Here is a 22,019-nt window from a genome sequence, read left to right as displayed (position 1 = left end):
ACCATTTCCGTGGGAGGTTAATTGTATTTCTTACACATCCATACAAAATGACTCTGATCAAATAAATATAGGAAACCCTGAATTAAATCAGTTTCTTTACAGGTGGACTTCTTTTTAATAGGCTAATGTATAATGTGAAACTCCCAGAGGGAGTTTTCTAAAACTGACTTGACCTTGGAGCCCTTTCTGGTGGCATATCTGTTCACAGATCATAAATTAGGGAACAGAGGAAATGGGTATCTTGTAAATCTGTCGAGCATCCCCTCCTCAAAGAGAAAGAATGTGGCAGCCACCGTGTCATAGATTTGTCAGCCCTGGCCGAGGGCGCATGTTGGTCAAGGCTGTTCTTCCTTCCTCTGCTCTCAAACTCCAGGGCAGGGGAGAGTCTTCTCATTTCCTCCTAACAGGAAACAGTACAAGTGCCCGCTTTCACTTCCTCTGCCTCTTTCGAGATGAAACTCTGATCAGGGTAAGTCAGGTATTTGTGGTCATGGCTTTTTTGCCAAGTTAGATTTCTGGTAGACACTCCAGTCACTGAATTTCTCACTAGACCGGGGTTTACAATCCACTTCTCCACCTGACCTCCAACCCACATATGGTATCATTACGTACTGTAAGTCTCACATGTTTGTTGTTTTTTTAAGAGTACTCGTTCAAAATTATAATCAAGCAATATGTCTTAGTTAGTTCTAACTTGATTGGTTTTACCTTGGGAATCCCCACTCCCTAAAATGCAATTAATAGTGTAATAACATTTATATATGAAAACAGATGGTAACTACACTTACCATGGTGAGTATGGGCCTAATGTATGGAATTGTTGAATCACTGTGCCCTACACCTGAAACAATTATAATTAACACTGTGTGTCAACTATACTTCAGTTTAAAAAAAAAAGCAAGTGTTACATAACTAATTTTCAAAATAAGCTTAAGCAACAGTACATTTAAAAAGTAATGTAATGAAGGGGTGCCTGGGTGGCTCAGTCAATTAAGCATCTTACTTTGTCTCAGTGGTTCTGAGTTTGATGAACATGATGAACAGCATGATCCCATGGTTCATGAGTTTGAGCCCCATGTCAGGCTCTGTGCTGACAGCTCAGAGCTCTGTATCTCTCTCTCAAAAAATAAACATTAAAAAAAATAAAATGAATATACTCTAATAAATATTAAACTTCATTTACTTACAATATTCTAAAATCACATTCAGTATTTTCTTTGGATAGATAGGTTTTATAAGTGTAAATCCATATATCTAATAGTTTACATTCCTCTCTTCCCCTTAGAACATTATGCACATTCACTTATGTTGTCATAAACATAAAATTAAAAATCCTTAACATCTAAAATATCGTTAAAAATTTTTTTAATGTTTATCTTTGAGACAGAGAGACAGAGTATGAGCGGGATAGGGGCAGAGAGAGAGGGAGAGACGGAGACACGGAATCCAAACAGACTCCAGGCTCTGAGCTATCAGCACAGAGCCCGACACGGGGATTGAACTCACAATCTGTGAGATCATGAGTTGAAGTCAGACGCCCAGTGGACTGAGTCACCCAGGCGCCTCAATATCTAAAATATCTTAATAAAATACTGGAATATTATCAAATTTCATTTTGACAGTTTTTAGGCCACTTTTACTCAGCAGTTGAGTGTTTTCAAACTTCTTGCAACTTTAAAAGGGATCTTGAAATCATCATATAAACTACCTTTTTCTCTGACTTATTTCCTTGGGCTGTATTCTCATGGATGGGAATATAAATACTGATATATGGTGTGTAATATCATGCATTTTACATTAATATTAATTTCTAGCTCTTGTGCGACAGTAATGTTCTCGCCTTCGTGCTCTCTCACTTCCAGGTCCAGGAGCTGCACGAGGAGGAGGCGCAGTGGGTGAACTACGACGAGGACGAGCTGTGTGTGAAGATGCAGCTGGCCGATGGCATCTTTGAGACCTTGCTCAGAGAGACTGTCGATGTTCTGAATCAGATCAGTGAAAAACAGGGGAGAATGCTACTTGTGTGACACCTTGCAAATAAATCGAACGCTGAGTGCTAATATGAGTCCTGGGCCTTTCTGCCTCCTGATACACACCCCATCTCCATCATAGCAAGAGTGCTTCTGGACTTGGTACCTTTCCTTAAAGACTACTGGCTCGGAGTTCATGGGACAATGCGGTATATCTGGTATGACAGCCTTTGCCTTTAGAGACCGTCCCCTGGATTGATTGGTTATTTTTGGTGGGCAGGGCCGCACTCCTGATGTTGACCCGCAGTATAATCTTACACCTCTTGTTGGCACCCCTGCTGGGTCCCAGATGCGGGCTGAAAACCCCAGACTCGCCTCTTAGCTTAGACCAGCTTAGAGGCTATCACTTCGTTGAATCTGAAGTCGGACGGGTGAGGTGTATAGATAATGTGTGTCCTACCATTTTGGAAATGTAATTCCGGTCTATACCATGAAAGTCATAAATGGACATTATAGTCTCTAAACAGTATTAAACCCTTAACCACTTCTAAATAGGCAGGTTTAATAATGTGTGCCTATTTCACATTCTGGAATTCATTTCGTTTCTTTTTGAAGACAGTTTTCTTCCATTCTTGCAGTTGAGCAGCACCGAGTAGACTGTTGAGTTAACAGAAATCAGTGGTAGCCTTGCTTTCTGAGCACCATCTGAAGAATTTTAAACCTTTGCATTATTTTTAGTTCTCTCTCTGTGGGCATGAAAACGAGGCATGCCCCCACTGAAGACCGGGCTCAAAGGACGGATGCGGGGCTGGCTCTTCTACCCCTTCTTCTGTCCCTGCACTTTTCTTACTCCTTCCAAACCTCTACCAGCTGCTCCCAGAATCCCAGATCCTCAGGACCATCTCAGGCATCCAGGCATGGCAAAAGTGGAGAAATGATTCATTTTGGCCTTCAAACTTTCAACTCCCCCATCTCTCCCCAAGATGTCAGAGACGCTGTTACTTGAATGATTTAGGAAATGAGTGTGTGCACCAAAGACAAGAAGATATTGTCTATTGTTCGTGTGCTTGTTTGCGCTATGGAACATTTTTTTTTAATTTATTTTCAGATAAGTTATTAAGTTGGAAATGCACGTCCCTATTCAGAAGTGAAAGATTCTTCTTGTAATAGTTAAGCTTCCGTCTTGAAGCTTCTGTGGTTCATAGTCTTTGCACAGGAAATCTACGGTTTCAACACACCCAGACACGTATCGAAGAAGGCAGTTTGATTTACTGAAAAGATGAGCTTTTCCGAGATCCCCTGCAGTAGCAGGAATGGAATAAGGTGATTGAAAGACACCGTACCAGTCAGTTCTGCCTCTCCCGCAGCTTTGCTTCTCACAGCGCTTACCTGTACCTGAAAAGACTCCAGCTGCTACATTAGAGCACACGCGATGCTCACCGGGACCTCAGTACACTGCCTTCTCAACTGGTTTCTCTTACCAGTCCCGTCCTTCTTTGAGCAATCTAGAAGAATGTGGATAATCTTAGGCGTGAATGTAAATGCCTTAATATTGGAAGGTCCTGATTAGAAGCATGATATAAGACATCCACTGGATTCCTATTTACAAATATCCTGGAATGTAGAGCTTCAAAATATGTTAGAAAAACCCCAAAGATGGTATAATCTTTAAGTGTGCACGTTCATTCATTTCTGCATCTTCCCTCCCAACTTGCCTTTGCGTCTCAAATGTTTCACTATGCACACTTCCATTCCTCCTCGGTTTCATCTTGTCATTACGAGAAACTTACTGAAACGATCATTGGAATATTTGCATTTTGCACAATGACTGGTCTGATAGCTCTTGACAAATAAGGAAAGCACTGAAATGTGGTGATTGGGTCTCGGGAAATGCGCAGTTTGACGCATTGCCAGCATTTCTTCTGGGCTTTTGATGTGGAGCTCTAGTCTTGTAGCCATAACGAGCAGATCGACTAAGAGAAGCTAGGGTTTCTTGGGGTTATTAACCAGTAGTGTGGAGATCTTGTTCTCATGCGGCCAAGGAAAAGCAAAGGCCTTTCTTTTTAGTCTGTGTTACTTGGAAGACAGAAAAACATCTTGTCTACACCCTTTGGCTGTTTGTAGGATTACATTGTCCTTATGATACTGAAACTTTACAGCTGCTATAAATTTTTTATAAGTGAATATAAAAATAATATAATAGGAATATAGGTTGTTTTTCTACATTCTCATTATTTGGACCTAAATCAATTTTTAATAAGAAAGTTAATCTTTACTCTTTATGACATTATGATTCCAGAACAGGAAAAGAGTAGATCAGAGCGTGGAGTGAGTTCGCGGGGCGGGCGCTGCCGGGAGCGCGGGCCTCAGAAACGCGGGCTCCGCTGCGGAGGCAGCAGTCGGCCCGTCTTGCCCCTTGTTAGAAATGGTTGTCCGGAGTTTGGTAGCAGAATACAGAGGAATCTATAATTAGCAGATTTCTTATTATTTTAACTATTGGATATAACGGAGAAGGTGTTTATCGTTAGTGTTAGGACTGATGACTGTGGATACCCAGCCACTCGTTCCATATTGGGATCTTTTTAATGAAGCTCTGCCTCCTCACCAAGAATCTAAATAGTCCCTCCTCCCAATCTTTGTTCCTTCTCCCCACGCCCCATCCTCTTTCACTCTTTCTTCGTAATTCCTCTAAGAAAAAGATCTTTGCATCAGCAGTAATACCTTTTAGAATAGCACTATCAGAATTTAGTAGTAAACCAACATAGAGGCTTCAGATGTATGTCTGAGTCCAAAATAATTTGTGCTATCCAGGGTACTTAACTCTGGGTTAAATAAGTACAGGGTATAGATTCCCTCTTCAGGTCTAAACAGGAATTTTTATTCTAGGGAAAAGTGGGAAGAGCTCAAAAGGAGTTAATAAAGAAGGTAATTTGTTTTTCTTTTACCCAAAAGAAAAGAAAATTCCTTCTGTGACTACAGGTCTCTGAGAAATTATCTTTCAGAAGAGATTTCCTTGCTCATAAGAGTGTTGTGGCCTATTGATAAAAACAATTTTGTTCACTTTCTTGTCTTGAAAAAAAGTGGCCTTAGCTTTTTGCAATACTTGAATAAAGTGTGTACTCGCACAGCGTTAGAGACTCATAACTTTTCTGCAAGAAGTCAAACTTACATCTTCTTTCACTACCTTAAGAATACTAGTGAATAAAAACATTAATTCAAAGAGCAAATGATAGAAACTACAATGATGTTTAACGCAAATTGTAGGAACTTATATGTTTACAAATCATCTTAAACTGGTTGTGCAGCAATTCAATAAAATATCTTTGTATTATAAAAATGTGAAGAAAAAATGTAAACTGATGTAAAGGAGGTACTGTCATTTAAATTAACCTATGTTTAATAGCTTTCCCTTCCGGACTTTGCAAAGCCTTCTCGGTAAACACGTTGCAAAGCGTCCTCTGGGAGGCCTGGCCTCCGTGTGTGTACTGTACTGTGCAGACATGAAAAAGCAAACCCGTTTACTGTGTATGTGTAAATAGCCTGGTCACCAGGCCACTTCCAGCCCATGGTCCCCTCCGGTGCAGCCCGCACACGACACTTGGGGTGTGGTCTGTAAGTGTGATCTGTGAAATAACTGGGACGGGCTCCCATGTATACCTGTGTAAATAGATTTGTCAACTGAAATGTACTTTAAGAAAAGATAAAATCTGTAAATAAACTGATTTATAAATTAACTTCATGTCAGGTGTTTATTTCCTCACCTTCGGAGCCAAGTTTAGAAAGCCAGTCCCCGTGAAGTTCACGGGTTTCTAGGTGCCTGCGGGACAGCGGAGTGGGCTGAGCTGTGTTGGGGGAGCTGTTTGCAGGGCTCACAGGTGCCATCGCCGCACACATCTGAGCAGCCTGGGCTGTGACATCCGTCACTTGTGTGTACAGTCATTGGGCACACCTTCATGTCCTGAGCAGTGGCCGGAGGGCTGGGGAGGTAGTGGAGGCAATGGATGTGGTCCCTGATCTCATGGAGCTTAAAGTCTAATGAAAGCGTCATCAAAAAAGAATTTCCAAAACAGTGCCTAATGTTGCAGGAGGTGCTGAAATGAAGCACAGACAGGTTTGAGAACCTTGTTAACAGAAGAACCCAGGAAGGACGGGGATAGGTCAGAGAAGAGCTCCCTGGTAAATAACTTTGTGCTCTGTAGTGATGGGCTTCTTCCCTGTAATTCATGGGAAACATCTTTTCTCCTGCTCTTGCAAAATAATACTTGGAAAAGTCACACAATTAAGTGGGCCACAAAAAAGAGCAACCATCCAATGACTAGGTGTCAAGGCTCTAATTTATTTCTAGAAATACAAGCTTGGAGAAGAACGGAGCTAGAGATCTAGAAGAATAAAAGAATTTCAAAGATGGCATCGTATGGCCCTCAGGATCATGAATCCTCTCTGGTCCATCAGACTGGAAGTAACCACCATCATCACACCTGAATTCCTCCAGTAGCTTCCTGATGCCAACGCTGCTGTACCTTTAACCCCTACACAACCATGAGCCTTAAAGGAGTTCTTGGAAGAGAACTTGTTGCAGATTCTAAGAAATCTCTTTTGATTCCTAGAACAGATGTGTGACTGCATGCCCATTATGTGCCAGATGCTGTGTTTGGTGACAAGTTGAACCTGGGGAGGGACCCATTTATATCCTTGAATCAAAATAGGTGAAAGTGACATAGATCGATAGATGGCAGAGCTAAGAATGGTGACACCGAGAGGGATGCAATCTACAGGGGTGAGTGCCCACAGAAGCAAATGCCGGAGAACCAGCCAGTGCCCTAGGAAGAAGCTCAGGAATGGGGGACAGTCACTGCCACGGGCAAAGTGAGAAGCAGGGAGGGGGATTGTTCCATCAGTCACTGGGCGGCCCGGCTACGCGTGGCCAAGGTTAGCAGGCATATAAGTGGCACCCAGGGAAAAGACCAATGCTGTGGTACGAGGTTGCTGAGAACAGACACCAGCCCCCCAGGCTCAAGTGGTACAGCGTCTCCTGACAGGGAGGGAAGTGCGCGAGCGCAGGCCTCTTGCAGTGCCGGCTCTCCCGTGGCCGGCGGTTCCACTCCAAAGCCAAAGGGGGAGATGGGACTGCACGCTCCCGTGCTGTGCTGCCCGGAAGGACCAGAGCCCTCCCTGTGGGGTCTGAAATACAGAAAGCTGGGGGTGTGCCTGCAGGCCACAGACACACGCCCTGCAGCAGGACAAAGGCACTCATGTTGAGTCTGAAGGAGGTTCCGAACTGCATTCCTGGACAAGGTGATTAAGCTCAGTGCAGGCCGTGAGAACTCTATCTCTTGGTTTAGGAAGTGTGCCAGGCCCAAGGCCCATTTTTCTGAGACTGTGCAGGAGGCGAGAAGCTGTGTATGACTGCCTTTCGCAACAATCCACCCACCTCCCCTGCTCAGCCACTGAAATGGCACCTAACGCATAGCAGATCCGGTAGGACCATTGTTTGCCGCAAATGGAAAGGTGGAGCCGGGCCCAGGAGCCCCTGGACAATGCATCTGGATACAGTTCCAGAGTTTTCCTGTCACTTTGAGACATTCATCAGAGTCACTAGAAGAACCAGACCTAGGAAAATGATCAGGCTTCTCTGGAGGATGGTCCTTGGCCAGAAACCTCCAGTGCCTGACCTAAGCCAACTGAAGAGGTCAAAAAATGAGTCCAAGGAGCACTTGGGTGGCTCAGTCTGTTAAGCATCCAACTTCGGCTCAGGTCATGATCTCATGGTTTGTGGGTTCGACAGCCATCTCTCTCTCAAAAATAAATAAAAACATTTTTAAAAAATGAGTCTGATCACCATCCCACTGGAGCACAGGGCTTTCTTCTCCCCTGCATTGTTGACGTGTCCCAGCAAGAGACGTTGGCAGTGACGCCACAACCTCCCTGTTCTGCCGGCAGATGACTGAAGGCTAGTCAGGTGTCCTTCCCCACCTCAGGTAGTGAGTTTAGTGATTCTTGTTGGTCTAGAGGGAAGTCCAAGTTGTTGTGTACCAGCCAAAACATTACAATGGGAATGTGAGATAAAAGGAACTTTATTCTGGGATGACAGATTCAGCGTTGTTCAAGTGCGCCTCCTCTCCCCACAGCTGTGCTGTCGCGTGTCATGCCAGGCAGAGCGGAGGCTCCTGTAGGAGTGAAGAGAAGACAGGTGTCTAAGTTCCTGCTTCACTCCCACGCTGCAAACCTCCCGAGGTCAGAGGCACTCTTGTCCCCCACTTCCTTAAGATGCACTGCCCATTGCTTGACCCAAATCTTTTGGCCCAGTCATTCAACCTGGGAAGGGAAGTCACAGTCTGAAAGAACTTGACCTATCTCAAATACCACACACTTGAGTTGTGGGTCCCAGCATGGCCAGGGAAACCCTACGGCCTTGATGCTCTTTCGCCCCTTCCCCCCTCTCCCTGGGGTCCCTCACTAGTGAGGCACTTCCAGGGAGCTCTGCCTCCACGTTTGGCCTGGGGGATCCTACTGTGATGCCACTGTGGTCCTAACGACAAGTCACACCTAGGAAGTATGTCCCAAGGGAGAACAGAGAACACACGGTTGGGTACACTGAAGTTGGGATTCTGCTGGTACAACGTAATTAGGTGACTGTCCGGCCCTCCACCCACTCCAAGTATGGCCTGCCATGTGGTGGGGCCTCCCGTTAAATGTTCAACGACTTTTCTTAAGCAAAGGTACCTCTGGTAAGTTGGGGTTTTTTTTCCCTTTTTTTATGGTCTTTGTGTAGTTGTTGCTTAAGCCACTCACTACAGTGTTTCTTCCCACTCCCTGAGCTGTCTGGGGGTGACAGAGAGCATGAAAGCTTCACCTGATGTCACAGGAATATGTCCATCACTGTCTTTTTTGGGCTTGAATGTGGTGTCTTGATCAGATGGGAATTTTGTTGAATATCTGAACATATGGCAATGGTGTTTTTTAAGTCACAACAGTGATCTCTGTGTCTCTACAGCCCGCTGTGTTCACACGGTGAGCACTGGGACTAGTGGCCCGAAGTGGTCAATCTGCCTATTTGTGTGAGGCCGAAGCCCACTTGATGTGGATGTGTTCATTACATTGCACAGTCTGTGTTCAATAGCAAGAGTCACACAACTGTGACAACTGTGTTATCTTTGGCTTTCAGTTTTGGGGGGTGAGCCACTGCCATCTGGTTCATTTTTGTGTCGAGGTAGACTTTATGCTCCATTCTGTAGCGGACCCAGTGGGTGGTTTGCTGAGTGCATGTTGGGTCAGCATGTGAGTTCCATTTGTGTGTGTTTGTTTTTTAATGGTTCTTTGTCATAGGCATTAATACGAGTGATGAATCGGCTTTTCTTTCCCCAGTGGAAACTGGGAAACTGTTGTCCCAGTCCCTGTCCCGACCCAGGGGAGCCTTTACATTTAGCTAGACAGTTTGTAGTAGCCATGAGTCTATAAAATAAGTAGCAGAGTTGCCCATGGAGTGGCTACCACATCATTACCGGATGTACTTTGGCCCAGTGGGCAGAGTATTCTTGTTCAGCCTCAGTTAGCAGGTGGTCATCCTTGGAGAAGATGGCCATGGCGACCCAATGACTCTACCAGCTTTGAGCTTTGCAGCTGGGACACCTCTGCACTGTGGCCCCACTTCATAAAGGGAGAGGGGGGCAGGAGCAGCCGCTACAACTATTTAGCCTCCTGTGGGCAAGCAGCTACTGGGGCCCAAGTGGGCTTGGCCTTGGCTGTACTATTTTTATTTAAAGATGGAGCATTGCTGAACCTGTCCTATTTCATTAGTGGGACCGGTGGGTACCCACTTGAGGATGGGCAGCGTGGGTCTTAAGGTGACACAAGTTTTCAGGCTCTAGTGGTCAGGTACTCTCTTTTTGGTCAGGCCCAAAGGTAGGACAGAAGCTGCTATTCGAGTGGAGAATGTCTGGCACCTCCCTCAAGTAGTTTGAGTATTCAAAACCCAAGGGGCCAACGCACCTCAACAGCAGTCTCTTGTTATCACAGGCCCGGATCCACATGGCTAGGAGTCATGGAAACCTGTAGTTTCATAAGGCTGGTGGACTCCAGTGGCCCAATGGCAGGGCCTTGTATGTTGCACAGCCTCTGGCACCTGCTGTTGTCAGAGGCCCCATGCATAGGAGCCACAATGTAGGTAATCTTGCCAAAGACCGAAAGAATACCCAGATGTGATGCATGACTTTTAGTAGCCACCTGGACCTGCCAGGCATTGAGTCTCCTTTTTGTTGGTAGGAACTGTCTAGGACAGTGACTTTGGTTTAATGTTGTCCAGAATCTTTTTCTGATTCCTGGCCCATGCGGCTCCCCAGGACTGCAGCTGTTGAGCAGGTCCGGGGTCTTCCAGGGTGGGTGACCCAGCCTGCGTGTGTCGTGGTATCCATGACCTCACATGGGGCCTGGCCAACTTGCTTCTCGGGCCAGCAGTGAGGCTGTCCTCAGTAGAGTGGATGCCAGGCACTCCTGGGAGGAACTGGGCTGGCAACAGTTCGGGCCTACCCTCTCTGGCATGTGGCAAGGGGGCTGAGGTTTCCCTGCAAAGTGAAAGTGGACCGCAGGCTGTTGCATGTAATGCAAATCGCTCTTGACCCTTATCCTACAAGGCACTGGGAAGAAGACACTGGCCAAATCAGTATCAGCAGACCAGTCTCCCATGGGTACCACCACCCAGGGGACCACAATGTCAGGTTCTGAGGGGCCAAAGGGTGGTCCACTGTTGGCCTCCAGACTCCTGAGGCCTTTTTCATGGGCCACACTGAGCTGTTAGATTACAACAGAGTGGTATGTAACGTTCCTGCCGGCCCCAAGGCCTGAATGGATCGTGGTTTCTTTTCTTTTTCCACTTGGTATGTGGCAGTGCATTTATGGACTATTCCGTTGGGGTTCGGGTGACTCAGTGGGCAGGAGTGACTGTCCTGCTATTATGAGCCCTTTGTTGTGAGGGGGCATCCACCCTCAGGTGTCGGGGATGCTGTATGTCATAAGTGGCCCAAGCGTCAATGTCTGTAACAGTCAGGACACGTGGGTGTCAAAGCTCCTTTGCCAAACAGATGTGCTGACCAGACTGCATGTGACTCCCTGGCTTTTGTCCACCCCGAGCTTCAGTTTCTGCACTTTGTTTTCAGAGAAGGACCTCATTTTAACAGCTTCGTGTCAGCAATGCCATCAGTTTTGGTGTTGAGAGAAAACAGGTCTTACCTGAAGCCTACAAGCGGCCCAGGCCTGGCACAGCTCCATGCACGGGGGCTGCAGAGGTCCCGGGGACACGGTCAGTCAGTCGGTGCCCCTGGGAAGCCGGGGAGCATGTGGGGGGGGGCCAGGAGCCCAGGCATGGTTCTCCTGCCCTCCCCCCCAGGGCTCCTTTCCTGTACTTCCAGCCAACCCGTCACTTCGGCAAGGTTCACGGGGACACTTTTGTATGGCAGTGGCCTGCTGGCCGGCCAGCGTCTCCCTCACCTCCTCGAGAGCCTCGGCGTCCCCGGGGTGGGGGGCCAGCATCACTCTGGGGTGAGGTCTTGGGGGACACGTTCAGGACGCACTCTCAGCGACTCCGCTCAGAGCACCCAATCAGTCTCACCGTTCGCCCGCAGCCAGGCCTTGCAGCCGAGGTTAAAAGGCGGATAAGTGGCATCCAGGGAAGGGCTGAGCACAGGACATGAGGTCACGGAGGACAGACAACATGCACCCCCGGCTCCAGTGACGCAGTTCCCCATCTGGAGAGGAAGGAAAGCGCGCAAGATCCAGCCCCTCACCACGCATGGCTCTCCCACGGCAGGTCCCACGGCGAGCACGTCCAGTCTGCAGGGGAAGGGGAGATGGGACTGCACCCCCCCTACCCTACCCCACCCTGCCCCCGTGCTGTGCTGCAGAGGAAGGACCTGGCCCCTCCCCATGGGGTCTGAAATGCAGAAAGCTGGGGGTGTGCCTGCGGGCCACCTACGCAGGAGCTTCAAAGAACAAAGACGCACATGCTGAGTCTGAAGCACAGAAATGCAGTCCCAGACGAGGTGACAAGCCCTGCGCAGGCCTGAGGACCCCATCTCCTGGTTAAGGAAGTGTGTCAGGTCCAAGGCCCATTCACACGGGACCGCACAGGAAGCTGTGCCAGACTGCCTTTCCCGACAGGGATGGAAAGAGAGAACTCGATTGAATTCTGAAAGGAACAGCCAGACCCCCTTGGGACCCATGCCTGTCTGCTGGATGCGGGTCACTGCCAGTTCCCTCACTAATGCCCTCAGGGGATCATTTATTCTCTGGAGAAACTGAACCAGAGTTCCTGACCGTGAGGACTCCAGGCACAACAAAGCACAAAGCGGAGGCAACAAACCCAAAATAAAAATGAAGTTAAGGTCTGTGGATTGAATGGAAGGATCTAGTCAGGCTTATCCAGGACCCCCTTCTCCAGGAAGAAGACTGGAGGACCCTCCTCTGGAAAAGCAGGATGGCTTCGGAGGAAGGACCCGGAGGCACTGACATGTGGAGGTTCCTCTAGATGAAAAGTTGGTTTGCTACCTGATCTCTGACCAGTCAAAAGTCCCACACGAGCCTACTGAGTTATTCATCACATTTTAGTGCATCACCCAGATGTGACCAAACAGCCAGCCACCTCCAGACACTTGCGGAAAGCCACCAATATGAGCTAGACCAACCCAGGAAAAAAACACAAATACTGGTGAAACAATGCATGACACTGAAGGAAAACATCCCAAGCCACAAAAACCACAATTAATACGAAAGCCCTCAGACAGCTATTGTCACACTGGATCCATAAAATGGGCCCAGGATGCTCTAACAGAGGAAGAAACCAGAGAACCAGATGAAGCTCTTGAAAATTAAATGAAGAGCAGCCATAATTTATTTTTATGTTTTTTAAATTTTTTTTTTACATTTATTTATTTATTTTGAGAGACAGAGAGAGATCGAACATGAACAGGGGAGGGGCAGAGAGAGAAAGAGACACATAATCTGAAGCAGGCTCCAGGCTCTGAGCTGTCAGCACAGAACCCAACTCAGGGCTCAAACCCATGAACCATGAGATCATGACCTGAGCCGAAGTCGGACGCTTAACTGACAGAGCCACCCAGGGGCCCCAATAATTTAAAACTCAGTAGGAAGTTAGAAGTCCAAGTGGAAGAACTCTCCTAAAAAGTAAAACAAAAAGATAGACACAATAGGAAACAGATAAAGTTAGAGAGCCAACCCAGGAAATCCAACATCTAATTAATTGGAATCTAACAAAAACAGAAAAAACAGGAGGGAATTGGACACGAAAAGAATTCAGAACTTACCTATGTGAGTTTCCTGGTGGAAACCATCTGCTGAGTGCCCCTTACAAGAAATAACCCCCAGCAAGGCAGATCATGGGGATATATCAGGACACTGCAGGAAAAGTGTGAGGAAGAAAAATGTCATCACTCTCCTGAATGGAAACATTGGAGACCATAAGAAAATACAACAGAATTTTCAAAAATCAAATGAAAACCATCTTCATACAAAAAAAATCTGCATGCGCCAAATCATGAATGAAGCGTTAGGCTAGAATGTGGATGTGTGTGGGGAAGTCCTCACTTCTCACGCATGCTTTCACAGGAGGCACAAACCCAGAAAGATGAAACCTTGAGATCCAGAAACAGCGTCTCCCCCAGGAAGACTATGAGGGAAATCCCCAGGGTGACGGCAGTCTGGTACACCTAGGGAGCCATCTGTCCGGAGTGGAGCAGAGGGACAGAGAGCTCCAGAAGGACCATCCCCAGGTGGCAGGGAGGGGGAGGAGAGAGGAATAAATAACGTATGTTTTTAACAACGTAGAAATTCTTTTTTTTTTTTAATTTTTAATGTTTTTAATTTATTTTTGAGAGAGAGAGAGAGACAACATGAGCAGGGGAGGCGCAGAGAGAGAGGAAGAAACAGAATCCGAAGCAGGCCCCAGGTTTTGAGCTGTCAGCACAGAGTCCAATGTGGGGCTTGAACCCACGAACTGTGAGATCATGATCTGAGCCAAAGCCGGACGCCCAACCGACTGAGCCACCCAGGCGCCCAACAACGTGAAATTCTTATGTGAGAAGCTGTTGGAGGGCAAGGAAAGACTGAGTAATGGGTTCAAAGAGTGAGTAATGAAATATGAGGAAAAGTAAAGCATTGTGTGAGTAAGAAATAATCATAATACACTTATTGGCTCAGCTATGAACAATGTTTATAGTTATAATAATGTGAATACTGTGATATCACTAAATTGAGAGAATGAGGAAAGGGAAGGGAGGTATCAGAAAGTTAAACCTATATCTACCACAGAAGGAAGTGTGATGGTTAATTTTATGTGTCAACTTAGCCAGGCCACAGTACCCAGATACTTGATTAAACATGGGTCTAGATGTCTCTATGAAGGTATTTTTAATATGAGATTAACAATTAAACCAGTAGGTTACTTTCATATCTTTCATAGTATGGTGGGCCTCATCCAATCAGGTGAGGGTCTTAATAAGACTAAGGTTCCACAGGGAAGGGAATTTTCTGCCCCCAGACTGCCTTTGAGCTTGAGTAGAACATTAACTTTCCCCTTGGTCTCCAACCTGCTCTGTATATTTTGTGTTTCCCAACCCCTACAATTTCAGGAGCCAACTCCTTCCATGCCTCTCTCTTTCTCTTTCTCTCTCTCTCTCTCTCTCTCTCATGCCTCTGGCCTTTCTCCCTTATTTTCCCTCTCCATATGCAATCCATTGGTTCTGTTTCTATAGAGCTTAAGGAATATGGGAAGTCAATAGCTAAATTATAAAACTAGTGATTAAAAAAATTTTTTAATGTTTATTTAATTTTGAGAGAGAGAGACACAAAGCATGAGGGGGTGTGTAGAAAGAGGGAGACACAGAATCCATAGCAGGCTCCAGGCTCCAAGCTGTCACCACAGAGCCTGACACAGGGCTAGAACTCACAAACCGTGAGATCGTGACCTGAGCCAAAGTCAGATGCTTAACCGACTGAGCACCCAGTCTCCCCTAAAACTAGTGATTTAAGATATGGCATATTTTCTTAGATACAGAGGTAAAGACCAGAACAAAGATGCTGGAATGCGATGATTAACAACGGGTGCCTCTGGATGATGAGGAGGAGAATGGGGCTGAAGACTACGCATGTGTTCCACAGGTGTGTGTGTGTGTGGGTGGGTGGGTGTGGGTGTGGGTGTTTAATTAATACCTTTTTTTTTGCTACACGCAAGTATCATCTTGATAATAAAAATTAATATTCCGTCTACCAAAAACTAAAGCATCACCAAAAAGGCCGAATTCAACCCCTGCTGTTGACTTCCTGCTAAATGTAAAGAGGGCATGTTTGGATGGAATTCTACCCCCTCCCCTTCCTCTGACAACCTCAAAGCTATTCCAGTACTACTTTCTGCGGAAGCTAAATTTGGGTCACAGCTTTTCAACCTAAATATTTTTCTATTTCAAGTTAGAACTATATTCAAAGTAATTAAAACATGTTGCTGTCATGCACGATTTAAGTGATTCATTTAACATAATTAGTAATTTAGGGGAACCTGGGTGGCTCAGTCGGTTGAGCATCTGACTCCTGATTTTGGCTCAGGTCATGTTCCTATGGTGGTGGGATTGAGCCCCACACCAGGCTCTGTGCTGAGCATAGAGCCTGCCCCTCCCCCACTCTCTCTAAAATAAAAGACTTTTAATAATATTTTATTACTCCTGCATATTAAAAAAAGGTTCTTTAAAGATGTGCATTTGACAATAGGTAGACAGTGTAGGGAAAGGAGTCGTCGTGTTCCTAGCACTAACTCGTGGCCTCGGCAAGTCAATGTGCAGGGAACTGGAGGTCAACATTTCTCTTGCGTCTGTAACTCTATTACTTATTCAGATTTATTTTGTTGTCATGACACTAACACCTTTTATAAGCAGATACCCAACTTTCTTGTGTCTCTGTTTCGAACAAGCACATCACTGAAAAATACATTTTATGCAACTTGTCTTCCCACCTGAAGGATGCAGGTCAGGAAACTCAAAACCACTCTTCTAGCTCCAAACACATTCCAGGATTCTGAGTTCCCACAACACAGACAGGAGTGTGTGCTGACCCGCTTAAAGTATGGTCAAAATACTTTTAAAAATAATAATCATCTAAATAACTTCCCTGACTACTGGTCTGTCAGCATGATTGCTACTATTTTGAGAAAATGAATTCAAACAATTAGATGAGCAAAATAGAATGATTATGCCAAATTCTTACCAGGAGTCTCAAGGTTGAGTTTTCTGGGAGAAAGGGGGCAGAGAAGGCATTTAGTCAAGAAATCCTCGGGAGTTGAAATACCGATTAATCCCTGTGGCTGGCCTTCGAGGTCATTACCTTGTTAATTCTACTTTCTGAAAGTAGCACTGCCCAAACTATACGTAACAAGATAGTTTGTCTTAAGAAGTTAATGTGCTATTTTTATCATTTTGGAGGCCCAGAATAGAAGAGAGGAGAATCTGCTGGTTTCTTGTGAGGAAGTTGAACCATTTAAGTAAGAGTTTTGTTCTTCTGAGAGGAGCCAATGAGTGGAAACGAAATTATTTTGGTTTCTACATCGTTACTTATAAAAAGAGCTAAGAATCTCAATGTGTGAAATAACCAACGTGAAAAGTACATTTTACTAAGAACTGTAGCAGCCAGGATGCACTTGACTGCAAGGAACAGAGCACTTGAAGTAGGTCGAGAGTTGGGGCTCATACTTGTCACATCACAAGGAATCCAGAGGCAGACAAGGTCAGGGTTGGTCAATGCCTCAGAGCTCTCTGTCAGCTCCCCCTTGACTCCCTTGATGAGGATGGCCAGAGGGCTGGAGCAGCTCCAAGTACCCTGTAAATATTAACTATTTACCCTTACTACAATTTACCATTTTAACATGTAATTGTAAAAATACTTAAAAAATTATTTCCATGAGTCTTCAGCGAACTTTCCTTTAAATGCTGTTGGCAAAAATGCCCTCCTCGAGTTGTAAGAGAAACTCAGAAAGCAGGCATCTAGAATTGTCAGCGTCTGAGGCAGGTCCCATGGATAAAGAAGAAGAGCAGGAATGTGGCTGTTTATTCCACCACCAGCAGCACCTGCGAGTGTACCTATGCTGAGCTGCTGACTTCCTTGGAGAACGTCTGAGTGTGTGACTAAAGAGAGGTGTAAACGAGGAACACTGCTGTCCCACCACCATGCCGACGCCCCTCCACCTGCTCTGTTATGACCGGAAGTGCGTGACCACTCATCTTCTCTGTCCCTCCACCCTTGGGCACAACCACGTGCCCAACAGCCCACAAATGGAACTCGTTCTCCTGCTTTCAAGATGTTCCAGAAGGAGCCGTCGTTCTTGATCTCATTCATTAGCTAGAAGGTCTTCAGATGTCCCTTGTATGACTTCGGATGAGGGTGTGAGACAAAACATAACGGGGTTCAGCCCTCCATTCATTCATTCATTCATTCATTCATTCATTCATTCATTCACAAATATCTACTTTCAAGCACATTAGCAGAAGATGCCTCTTGCCAGTTCCTGAGCAGCTGCAGGGTGGCAGTTATGGGGGGGAGCAGGTGGGAACGTGAGTGGAGGAGGACCCAGCGAGAGGCCTCACCGGGAGGCAGTAACACTTGGGGTAATTTACCAAAACCAGGGCTCTGCTCCCCAGCCTGAGATCTTGAGCAACTGGGAGGCGTCAGGTCTCCCAGGGGTGCAAAGGCGCTCTGGAGAAGTGAGAATAAGTCTCATAAATTGGAAGAAGAAACCAGAAAGCCTTCTGACTAACTTAGTGGACACATCATTTTCTCAAGACCCACATGCCCCCATTTTCTCTCTACAGCCACGCCCCTCCCCTTGCCTCTCCCCAGAGGTCGTTTCGTTGATGGAAAGCAAGTTTGGCGAACATGTTAAGGAGGCTAAGTCTTCTTCCTGCCTCCCCCCCACCCCCGATGCTTTACATACATTATTGTATTTAACTGTTATAAAAATCGGTGAAGCAAGCATTTTATTTCGTGATCGAGAAACAGAGACTCAGACGTGGTATAAATCAGATGAGTGGTGGACAAAACCCTCACATCTTATTTCTGACCCAACCCTTTCTCTTTTGTTTCCCTGTTTCTTTTTTACTGAGGTGTGACTGACACACAATGTTAGTTTCAGGTGCACAACATAGCGACTCGACATTTGTAGATGTCTGGAAATGACCACTACAGGAAGTCTGTCATGACACAAAGTTAGAAAAACTGTGAGGGTTTTTTTTGTGTGTGATGGGAACTTTTTTTTTAATTTCTTTTTTAATGTTTCTTTGTTTTTGAGACAGAGAGAGACAGAGCCTGAGCAGGGGAGGGGCAGAGAGAGAGGGGAGGGGAGACACATAATCCCAAGCAGGCTCCAGGCTCTGAGCTGTCAGCACAGAACCCGAAACGGGGCTCGAACTCACCAACCGAGAGATCATGACCCGAGCCCAAGTCGGCCGCTTAACCGACTGAGCCACCCAGGCGCCCCATGCAATGGGGACTTTTAAGCATCTTCTTAGCATCTTTCAAATTTGCAATACAGGATTATCAGCTTTAGTCACCATGTTGCCCCTTGCATCCCATGACTTAACTAGAAGTTTCTGCCTCTCCATCCCCTTCAGCCATGTTGCCCACCCTCCACTTGGCCACCCCTCTGGCAACTACAAATCTGTTCTTGGTATCTGTGGGTCTTGTTTTATCTGTTCATTCGTTTGTTTTTCGAATGCCACATATAAGTGAAACCAGAAAGTATTTTCTTTATCTGAGTTGTTTCCGTGGGCCTACTACCTTCACGGTCCATCCACGTTGTTGCAAATGGCAAGATTTCATTCTTTTTTATGGCTGAGTAGTATTCGATTGTGTATATACCACACCTTGCATTCCGCCCAAGCATGGTGGGCTCAGAAAATGCTCTCTCTTCTCTCTCATGCCTAGAGTGCTCCTGTCTCTAGTCAAAACGTCTCTCTCCTTTCTGGACAAACCTGACCCTCACAACTGCCTTTTGCTTCTCAGAGTCTTCCACAAAAGCCCTAACGATAAATACGATGGCTCTCTGAGCACCAACTTACTTCCTCTGTGCTGAGGACTTGGCGTGCATCATCGGATTCGGTCCTCACAACTGCCTTATGAACAGGTGAGGAAACTGAGGTTTCAAAGGTTTAAGGACCTTGCCTAGAAACACAGAGCTTGTACGTTACCCAATCTGGACTCACCTGGGTCTGTCTGGTTCCCAAAGCCATGCCTTTTCTCCTATGTTTATTTCTGGTCATTGTCGCTTCACCTGGACATTGTCCTTTTGTTAGGACTCAGAATGAGCTCCCTCCCTTCCCATATACCTCGGGGAGGGCAACCTCAGGCCCCCAGCTCACCAGGTTCTAGATTAGCCTGCAAGACCTGCCGAGAGCAAAATTAAAAATTTTAAATACCTCCCCATTTGTTCAAAATAGAACCAAGTCCCTTAGCAAGGCTGCAAAGCCCCCACGGGCTGGGCTCACGTCCTCACCGCACACCGACGCTCAGGCCAGCATCAGGATCCACGGAGGAGGTTTACTAAAAACGTCATGTGGCGGCACCCTTTCCCAAGTCTCTGGCCTGCTCCCCTTGGATGATGTATAATAATGACAAACAACATCACCGAATATTTACTTGTTAGTCGCCATTCTAAACATTCTGCTCTGTTTACATGGGTTAATGTAGACTAATTCACTTAGTCTGAAAATTACACTATGAAACCGAGACTATTAGCAGAGCCACCTAATAGATGAGACGCCTGAGGCATAGGTCGGGTCATTAACTTGCCCAGTCTCACTCAGCCAGCCAGCGGGGTGCTGGCCGGGGATCCCAGTAATCCAATGAAAGAGCTCTACGCTGCGTCTGTCTGCGGACGCCCACCGCCATTGGCTCTCCGATCCTGGGTGTGGGTGCTTGTCTCCTTCTGAAAACAGGCCTGACTTCTGGGTGTCGGTGCAGAGGACAGACCATCTGGCCGTGCAGCCAGCACTTGACCAGGCCCTTCGGGGAGTCTCTGGGCCCCAGTTAGGACTGCATCGGTTCAATTTCTAGGAATTCAGATGCCACATTTGCCCCAATGGGGCAAAGGAAGGAATGTCAGCTTTAACATCCTATTCTGTAGAAATCCCTGGGGCTTTCCTCCCCATCCCCACCCTTAGTAACATCTTACCTGCGGAGGGTTCCATGATGAGTTAAAAGGAAACCTTCATTTCTCAATAACATTAAACTCTTGTCAGACAATGGTCTATATTTAGCCACTAAGAATTACTTCACCTAAAACAATGTGCATGTCTATGCATGAGTGTGTGTGTGTGTGTGTGTGTGTGCGCGTGCGCACGTGTGTGTGTGGCTCAATCGTTCTTAGTAAAGGAGACGGCCAGAGACCTTCGCAGTTCACAGGGAAGGAACGTTAAAGGGGAAAAGAGGCCCTGGGTCCTGAGAGCCCCACGGGATCCAGGTTGGGAGCACTGCAGGGGACCCCACCCCACACCCCTCCCAGCTCGGCCGTGCCCAGGCCCCAGGACCTAACTGGGAGGGTCTCTGTTGCCAGTTACTTGGGTTCCTTGCCAGCTCGATGCTGGGGTGGGTTTGGGACAGCATCGGGAGAGGCCGCTGAGCTCTATCCCCTCGGCCTCCGAGCAATGGGTAAGAGGGGATGATGATGATAAGAAACATTCCTGAGTGTGAAGACTTTCCCATTTCATCTGTGAAGGTAGAACACAGAACAGCTCCAGGGTTACATAATTTTCCCAAGGCCACAAAGCTTATAAACGATGGGTTTGGGATTTGAACCCAAGGCATATGCAGCACCAGGACACCAGCCAGAGCCGGCCTCCCTAAGCCGTCAGCCTCCGGGGGCACCAGTGGGAGTATCCCGAGTTTTGTGGAAACAGTGATGACCGATACTGGATCTCCCCCGGGAGAAGTGGCTAGAGGACGGGACTGGACAGACTCGGCCAAGCCTCCCCGGGAGCTGAGGGTCCGGATCTCTGGAGGGCGCACGGGCTCAGAGTGCAGAGGCTTCCCAGTGATGGCTTGGGACGCAGGCCCCGAGCCAGGCTGCTGGGGTCCACTCAGACCCACCCCCAACACTTGTGGGGCCAGGGCAGGAGGACAAATGGAGGCATGGACCACTTCCGATATTTTAAAGTTATCAAGGCAGCTAACAAACTGTTAAGTAAAATACGTTCTCTCCTACCATCTCGACACAGGAAACTTCACGAAGACCTGGGAGGCGGATTTGGCTTTCCCACACTTGAAGTGCAGAGTCCTGTGGGTGAGGAGCTGTGGGGCCAGCGGCCCCTTCTCTTGGAGGCCCTGCTCTGCCATACGCCCCAAAGGCCCTCCCCCAAAGCGTGTGGACGCTGAGCCTGCACGTCTGAGCTCTGCCCATGCCTTTTGCAACAAGCCTCCACTTGGCCACCATTTGGGCACGTCCACCCTCAGGAAGATGGAGCCAGGGAAGAGGCGTTTAGGTGGGGAATTCCACAGTCCCAGGGGCCCAAGTATGGGGTACAAGGCCGGGGGTGGGCTCTCTCCTTGGCCCTCGGATTCTGTGCCCCAGGGGACAGGGATGGTTCCAGAGCAAGGCCTTCTAAAGCATGAGGCCCAGGGAAGAGGTCCCCCCAGTCTGGGTCAAAGGATGTTGTGTCTGCCAGTCCCTTACTGTGAAACTTTGAGCATGCTAATTAATCTCTCTGCACCTTGTTTTCCATGTCTGGAGAATGGAGATAATATCAGCAACGAATAACAGGAGTAAGTGAGCCTCTGCAGGGGTAAAGCGCTTAGAACTGTGCATGGCAAACAGTAAGTGTTAATTAGGTCCTGCCCATTAAGTGTCATTATTATGTGGACTCAGGCATCCTCAAAGTTGTTACCAGATTCAGTGCTGCAAAAAAACCTCGTTGCCTGACTGGTGATGGGCAAAAGCTGTTTCTGGAGATCCGGGTACTCTGGCTACCTGATCCAGCCTCAGGCCAGAGCTTGTGACCGGAACAGAAA

At 47.0% G+C, this 22,019-nt stretch overlaps 1 protein-coding gene across 3 annotated transcripts in view; it reads left to right on the top strand.

The window, feature by feature from the left end:
• The window catches only part of CEP350 (centrosomal protein 350), a 145,928-nt gene extending 140,224 nt beyond the window's left edge, over positions 1-5,704 (top strand). For all 3 annotated transcript variants that reach the window (XM_029935266.1, XM_029935267.1, XM_029935265.1), the window contains one exon: positions 1,863-5,704. In XM_029935266.1, the coding sequence (XP_029791126.1) occupies positions 1,863-2,027 (165 nt within the window). In that variant the 3' untranslated portion in view covers positions 2,028-5,704. The remainder of the gene's footprint in view (positions 1-1,862) is intronic.
• The last annotated feature ends 16,315 nt before the right edge of the window (positions 5,705-22,019 follow it).

The sequence above is a fragment of the Suricata suricatta genome, chromosome 3 (genome assembly GCF_006229205.1).
Source record: "Suricata suricatta isolate VVHF042 chromosome 3, meerkat_22Aug2017_6uvM2_HiC, whole genome shotgun sequence".
NCBI lineage: Eukaryota > Metazoa > Chordata > Mammalia > Carnivora > Herpestidae > Suricata > Suricata suricatta.
Note: the sequence above shows the minus strand (reverse complement) of the source record. Positions and strands in the feature narration are given on the sequence as shown.